At 45.1% G+C, this 7919-nt stretch overlaps 1 protein-coding gene across 1 annotated transcript in view; it reads left to right on the top strand.

The window, feature by feature from the left end:
• The first annotated feature begins 7024 nt into the window (after positions 1-7024).
• The window catches only part of EXOC4 (exocyst complex component 4), a 422679-nt gene continuing 421784 nt past the window's right edge, over positions 7025-7919 (top strand). The window contains exon 1 of the mRNA XM_030015473.2: positions 7025-7136. Coding sequence (XP_029871333.1) covers positions 7051-7136 — 86 coding nt within the window. The 5' untranslated portion in view covers positions 7025-7050. The remainder of the gene's footprint in view (positions 7137-7919) is intronic.

Here is a 7919-nt window from a genome sequence, read left to right as displayed (position 1 = left end):
TGATAAGACCTTTTAGTTAATTTTATTGCATTACATTTAATTTTATAAATGTAAAGTAGATTACATTTAATTTTCTTGCTGAGCATTTAATATTACCTTACCAGACTTTAAATGGGAATTGCAAAAACTCTGCTGCATCATTTGGAAATCACTTAGTTACACCACCATCTCTAGGAACTTTTCAGGTGCACTGATAGCTTAAATTCCTGCAACGTCAGAAAGCAAATCTCCAAGAGACCCGTCCTTCTTGTGTTTCAAAGGCTGCCTGGACCCCACTTTGTAAGGTTATTATGATGAACTGGCTCTACGCCACTGACATCTCTTAATTTGCTGTCAGGTCTTTTGGTGACTCCAAGATCATTGATGAAACAGTACACAATGCAGTGATCTTCCATCCTAACATGTCTGTCTCAACCCCTGCACTGCTGGTGATAGAGTTGTGGGGTTCATCTGCAAGTATCTGTCTTGCTGATTTTGTCCTTCTTGCTGACAATAACAGAAAAAATTAAAGACATCTATCTTCAGCCTTATTCAGTGCCCACATAACGCTGCTGTACAATAAAGTTGATTTAAGTCTGTTCCTGTGGATTTGGTTCTTCAGTTAGCTCTTTATCACAATGCTTTCAAAGCTGCAGTGCCTGTAGCTCTCTGAGCATCCTCACTCTTTGACTACCCACAAACATTTCACGACACCAACAATTTGGGCATTACCATCACTGCCATCTCACAGATTGGTTACTATTGAACGGTTTCCAATCTGAACTTTGAGGCTGCTTGATGGGTATGTCCAGAGATTTTTATATATGTCCAGCCTGAGAGTCAGGCCAGTGATCACTTCTTCAGGGTTCATCTCACCCACCAAACTGGAATAATTCCAAGGTGATGGTGGTAACATTTCTGGGTGATGGGAAAGTCAACCCTTCTCCATCACCTAAGCTGTGGTGCCGAGTCTGGGCACATCACGTTGTCCCTGGCCAGGACAGGGGGTGGGATAGCAACAGCAGTCAGGATGGTAACACCAAAGGAGCTGGCTGGCACCATCAAAAGCAACACGGAGCAAACATTGCCAAAAAACCAGCAGCAACGCCTGACAGATATGGCACCGTTGGTACCACGCACATTTGAAGCATGCTGCAGCTATGGTATTATGGTATTATGCTGCAGAAAGCTGCCTGCAGGGTTTTTTATTGAAGAAACTCACCAAAAGAAACTCTTTCTCACTGATGTTTTTTCTTAGTGAAAATGCAGGACAAGAAGGTGCTGGTCAAACAGTGGGGAGGCTCAGATTTCTAACATGCAGGACGACATTGTGGAAAACCCTTTCAGAGGCATCACTCACTCTCTGTAATGTCCTTCAATGTGGCTGTCCTTCAAATGCGTTGAACTGTAGACTGAGTATAGATCATTCCTGTTTCTTCTCCTTCTTGGCAGCAAAACTTTGAGACTGTAAGGTAAGTGGGGTTTGTTGTTGCATGCTTGATTTTAGTATCACTGGGTCACAGTTTCTCTTGTAAAATGGGGATTATGATGTTTGCCAGTGATATATTTACTTTGTCAAAAGTGCTATAGAAGTACAACAACTGTCATATTATCCTTCTCTTATATCACTTCATAATAAATTAAATTTGAGGCCAAAAGGACTGCAGCTGCTGAAACTTATGCCCCATTTTCTGCAAGGGAAGCCTTGAAATTGGATGTCTGATGTCTCACTTCAGAAGGATTGATACCACGGCTCTTTCTTGAAAATACAAGAGTGCGTTGCTGGTACTGGGAGTTTTACTTACTTCAGTTCAAGTTGTTGTTTCTCTTGCCTGAAGCTGCTAGTTACACAAAACAGAAAATATCCAAAGCTGTATTCAGTAGGATGAAATACTTCTGTGAGCAGTGGAATTTATGAAGTCTTATCTCCAACGTATGTCATGCTTGGCTGTCCACGATTTAATAAGGTGGAGCTCTGATCTAAGGGTTTTTCCTGGGGTTGAGGCATCCATTACCCCTCCCTCCCATGTGAATTTACTGAAATAGATGAGCCAAGCCGTTCCACCTCCCTCTCAGTGCCAGCAGGAATCTGGGACTTTCTTTTCTATCCAGCCACCTCTTTTCCCCAAAACTGTAGGAACTTACTGGCTCAGATAGCACCTGAGGCAAGTGTTGATGCCCAACAAATCCACAAGTCATTACATGGAGACTGGTGGTCAGCCAGACACGGGGAACTTAATGGAGCTGAGTTAAAAAGAGAAGCTTGTGGATAGGGTCTAAGAACTCCTTAAAGAAGGGGTGGGGGAAAAAAACCCATAATTAAGCACGAGAGAGTCAGGATGTGAGTGTTGTTTTATATGTCTCTTACACACCTCAGGTCTTCCATGGTTCCAAATGATAGTAAGGCTTAGAGATTTTAATTTCAACCAGCCAACATGCAGCCTGCAGCCGTTCACCTGAATGAGATGAGGAGAGACAGGCTGAGGATTTGGAAGATAACTGAGGATGACTGGATGCATGACACCAAATGGGAGATTTGTCTTGCCCATAAGATGGAAGGCAGAATTGGTAAATCACATTTAGGCTTCCTAAGCCCAAGGTTTGGTGCATCTACAATAACGATGAAAAAAATGATATTCCTCCTATATGTATTGTCACTGCCAGAAAATTCTCCATTTGAACAAGTTCTTATGCAAAAGTATAGACATGCTTTGCTGAGAAGGCTATGGAATATGTTCAAGCTCCTGGAAGGTGAATGCAGGCTCTGGGGCTCAAGCTGCACATAACTCAGTAACCGTGTTAAGGTGTAACTAGATTAGAAAGCCGTTCTGCCACCTTGCAATCTACTGTTTCCCAGGGAATTAGATCAATTAACAAAACAAGCCATGATAAAAGATTATTCCATGGGATCAATTATGGGGGCTCTGTTCCTTTTTCTGACATTCATTGTTCTGGCCAGGTCTGAATCAGGTCACCAACTTCATGAGAAAACTGCCTGGTTCAGTCTCACCTCTCTATATTGTTACGGATTGCACAACTGCAAAACCAGCATTCCCTTAGTAAGGGTAAGTAAAATAAAGGGGGGAAAATAAACCCCAATAATCTGTTTTTTCAGTGGTTTACAGAAGGAGAAAAGCTCATCTTCTTTCACAGTGTTTTACCTGCATGGTGAAGAGAAACACCTCACACTTCTGCTCTGATTTCCTTCAGGGCTTGCATTATCATAGGTTCTATGGCTTTGACATTGGAAAAGCAGCAGTACTTTTCCACTTAGCTTAATCTTAGTTACTATTTTTTCTGTGGCAGCAGTACACAGTGCAACTTGGGAAATGTCAGGAGGCAAAAAACAATAAGAAGGCATTTGAATCGTATCTCTGCCTTGATTCCCAGCATTAAGCCAGGCAACTTCTTCACCTGCCCCATGGGTTGCTTACTTCTTATTCACAAGCTGAGACAGAAAGAATTGATGGCAGCTATGTGCTGGGAAGAGATACTGATTGTTGTCATGCAGGAAATCCAAAAAAACAACCTAAACCACCCTTAGTGCAGACTTATATAATGGTAAATAGGAATAACAACATCATCCAGACGAGCGACTAACCATAGGGACAAATCTTGATGTTTCAGCACACTTTTATTCAGTTCTTATTCAGGCAGATTGGTAAAGCCTGATAAAGCTTCATAAGAAAGACAGAATTAAGTCTATTGCAAGAAGTGGGGGCCTGGGACCTGATTCTTTGACCGTGGACCAATTTCAGCGTAATGGCAGCTGATGTCAGGGTGACAAGCTCTGTAAGAAGACGTAATATATTTTATTAAACTGACTGACATATGCCAACTGAATTATGCTCGCTTTATACAGGCAAAATTGCTCCTACAGTCTTAGATGGAAACTCTGGCCTTCACTCTGCTTCCATTTACACTGATGCAAGTCAAAGGTAATTTCATTATAACTAATGTAAACGCATTACAGACAAGGCAATTACACCTGTAAGATATTGGTGTTAGCTGAACCCTTTTCTCTGACATTTCTACTAATGTTTGAAATGAAATAACGAAGTAAAATGTGGTATTTTTAAAAATGTTAAACCTGTGGATGAGAGACCTGTGTGTACAAAAGCACTGAGCATTGGTAAATCTGTTAGATTTAGGAATTCACAAGTGTCACTTAGAAAATACCAGCGGATAAATTATGGAAAGGGATTGCAGGTAAAACTATCTCAGGAAAGGGGGAAAGCAATCCCCTAGTATCATGCCAGTCATATGGGGAAAGGAGTTCTTTTGCCAGTGGAGTTTGTAAAGGCTTCCCAAAGGGAGGAAGCCATATTTGCAAAAGAACTGTGCTGTCTGTGCCTGTTTAGGCTTCTTTTTGGCAGAGCGCTCTGCCACTGCGGTGGTCCCTTGGGCAACTGGCCCAGTGGATGAGAAACGGCAGAGTACGTGCTCGCCTCCGCACTGAGCCCTTTCCTTTTCTTACGAAGGGAGGATGGGGAGGAGGAGTGAAACCATCTGTGCTTCCCAGTCCCTTCTGGTTTGGGGGGATCCTTTATTGAGCCCCTCTAATATTTACAGACAAGTTGTGACAGTGATTAATGAATCATCAAGAAAATTGTTTGGACTTTATTTGGTTTGAGTAGTCAAGGAACCATAGGTTTTACTAGATATACCTCATAGTATTAAAACACTATATGAAAGAAATGTGAAAAGGAAAATTATGTTTCTGTCCCCTGATTCCTAATCCATCAGTTTTCAGGTTGAGATCCTTTCTTGCAAGCTGTGTGAGGAGAAAATGCTGTTCTCGTAACCCTTCATCCTCATTGTATCATATATTATTAATGAAGAAAGACCTCAGCATTCATGTTCTGCATAAGCCTGCACTATGTTGATTTTTTTCTTTTGTTTAAAGTAAACATAAATTGACACCTATAGCTCTGCTTGGGTTGGGAGTGAAGGGAAAGGGCTTGTAAATGAAACAAGGCAGTGGTTCAGCAATTAGAGCCCAGGGTTGAAAGTCAGCAAGGTTACAGTTGTGGGGGAGATTTGCTGTTGTTTGTCCTGATGAAGTTCCTCCTAAATGAGGTGATTATTGTAGCTGTCAGGAATGAAAAGGTAGGACACATTGATTTCATCCCCACTGCAATCTCCAGGACGCGCCAGTACAGAGCAGTCAATATGAATTGCCAATTAACAAAAAAACAATATTGGCAAGTCGGCAGTTTGAGAAAAAACTCCCTCCAGCCAGTGCATAAAACTCCTGCCATTCAAATCACCATCCTCGAGCAAAGGCATTAGCAAACCTGCCCAGAAAATCAACAAAGATGAGCTTTTTTGGTGTAGCTGAATAGCAAATAGCAGAGCTGAGAGCCTGCCTGCACAGGGGAAATGTAGCAGAACAGCTATACAGGAACACACTTCAAGTGCACACCCTATCTGGAGATAAAAATCACTTTACTTTGGAGTAATTATTCTGTTATGAAAACACATTAGTTATTCAGGAATAAAGTATCTTTTATTTCAGAATTAAAGTGCCCATGCTCTTATTCTCCCATTCTGCTAACGATAATAGATACAGCCGTTGATTATAATAAATAGAGATTCTTCCACAATAGCTACTGTGGAAATCTTCCCCTTGTAAAAAAGCCCTGGGAATACCATGCTTCCAATTACCTTGGATTTCAAATACAGTTCATATAAATGGATACTGTTGACTGACTTACAGATTTCAGCAATTTTCATGCAATTAAAATTGTTAATCTGCAGTTTGGGGCTGAAGAAACAACTACAGAATAGCAACCAGGAATAGTGTCTTTGACACTATGGAGCGAACCTGGTCTAGAAAACACCCAGCAGCTATTACTACCTGACTATTACTGCACTTGCTAAGGAATTCCTGCCTCTGCAATAACAAACTTGGGTCTTGCGTGGTGCTTTTAACAAGCTCTCAAAGGACTTGGATGGAGAGCTATCATTATCCCTCATCTGCAAATGGGGAAAGCGAGGCAGCTGCTGTAAGACAATTTGTTTGATGTTGCCCAGCAAGCCAGTGAAAAAGAACCTCTTGCTTTCTAACCCTGAACATGGCCTTTCCTTTCCTAAAGCAGATGATTCTATGGCAAGAGACGGAGCGCATCGATGGTAAAGCAAGGTCTATGGGCAAGACACAGGCTGGCCTTCGGTAAGCATTGGATGTTGGAGATCTGCCACTTCCCAGCCAGTTTGTGAACTGACTCCGATTTCTCATCTCCAGCTGTGCAAAAACCACAATTCAAAAGCAAAACGCTGACTAGCTCAGGTTTACTTTCAGAGCTGACTTCAAAGATCACCCAGGCTGTTTCAGCTTGAGTCACCTCACTGCCTTCCCAGTGAAACCTGGGGAAAACTGTTTTTAAAAACATTGTAACTTGAAGACATTAAATTAAGTGACGCCTCAGCAGCCCCTTGTAGATGAACTTGCAATCAGAATCCGCCTGAGGCTATGGCACGCAGCTAACGCTTAGCATTAGCTAGTTCGGAGGACACGTTACTCTAAGTAGCTAGTGCGTTTTGTTCATTTTAAACCCTATAAACGTTTAAACCCTTCGCCGTCGAGTCCGGTGAAGGCCCAGGAGCTCGTCAGGCGCCGTGAGGCGGCGGGCCCAGGCTCTGTGTGGGCGGCCTTGGTCCCTCGCCCTCCCACCCCCTTTCCTCCCAGCTTCCAGAGCGAAGGAAGACTTCTGGGCACAGCCCCCTTTGCAGATGTATCTCGTCTGGTCGCTAATTTCTTAATCTGTTAATCTATTTGAAGCGCCTTTCGAAGGGGGGGGCGGGTTGCGCCGTCGAGGGCGCGTTTCCGTCGACTCCAGGCTGAGAGGGCAGAGGCCGGAAGCGCCGCCATAAAAACTACAACTCCCAGAAGGCTCCGCGGCGCCGCCGCACGCTGCACGGCCGCTGGACGCCGCGCGCCCCGCCTCCCTCGCCTTCTATTGGGTTACAGGCCCGCAGCTGCCCGCCTCCTCTGTTCTGATTGGCTGCGCTACGCCAGCACTGGTGGCTGCCCTGTGTTTGAGGAGGAGGAGGAGGGGGGGGTGCAAGATGGCGGCGGGCGAGGCGGCGGGGCGCTACCGGAGCACCATGAGCAAGAGCAAGGACCCCTCGGGGCTGCTCATCTCTGTCATCAGGTAGGGGCGGCGCGGACACCCGCTCCGCAGCCTCCCGTCCCAGCCTGCAGGGCCGCCCCGGGTGCTGCCTGGGCCCCTGGGGGTGAGACCCAGGGGCGTGTGCGGGCCCTGCCGTGCTGTGGGGGCTTTCCCGGGCCGGGCCTCCAGGGCCTGGGGTCTTTCCAGGGCCCTGACAGCGGCGGGGAGGCCTCAGTGCTGGAGCAGGCCTTCTCCTGAGGGGTGTCCTGCCGTCCTCCCCTCCTGCCCGGGTCCCCTCCCTCTGTTCCCTTTGCTTTGCTCTATCCTGGGGTCAGAGGAGCAAGCCCTGCAGTTAGCCCTAGTTTAATGCCACGCAGGGAGGGTCAAGGCACCATCTTCTTATTGCTGTAGGGTCCACAGTTGACCCCCATCCACAAACACACAGCACCACTGAGTGAAGTATGGCTGGTTGGAAAAGCTGTAGGACTAGGAAGTCCTGTGTGCAGACCCCATGCTGTTTTAGGATGGGATTGTGAGAAAAGCGCTACTTCTCCTGAGTCCAACTGTCTTGCAGGGGATGGAAAGAAAGCAGTTGCATTTAGTCATGTTTAGACTATTGATTTTTGTCTGCCCTTATTCCTGAACTCTCCTCTCCTCTGCTAGAGGATGATTCTGTAATATACTTGGAGCCAAGCAAGGACCTGAATTCACTTCACTGGTTTCTCTCTGTGCCTTCTTCAACTGCTTGTAAATCTCTTCTACGCTGCTTATAACGAGTGGATTGGCAGCTTATTTCCCACACTGAAGCTTTTAAATGTTGGCCTT

This window comes from Aquila chrysaetos, chromosome 5 (genome assembly GCF_900496995.4).
Source record: "Aquila chrysaetos chrysaetos chromosome 5, bAquChr1.4, whole genome shotgun sequence".
NCBI lineage: Eukaryota > Metazoa > Chordata > Aves > Accipitriformes > Accipitridae > Aquila > Aquila chrysaetos.
This window is presented reverse-complemented; position numbering and strand designations above follow the sequence as displayed.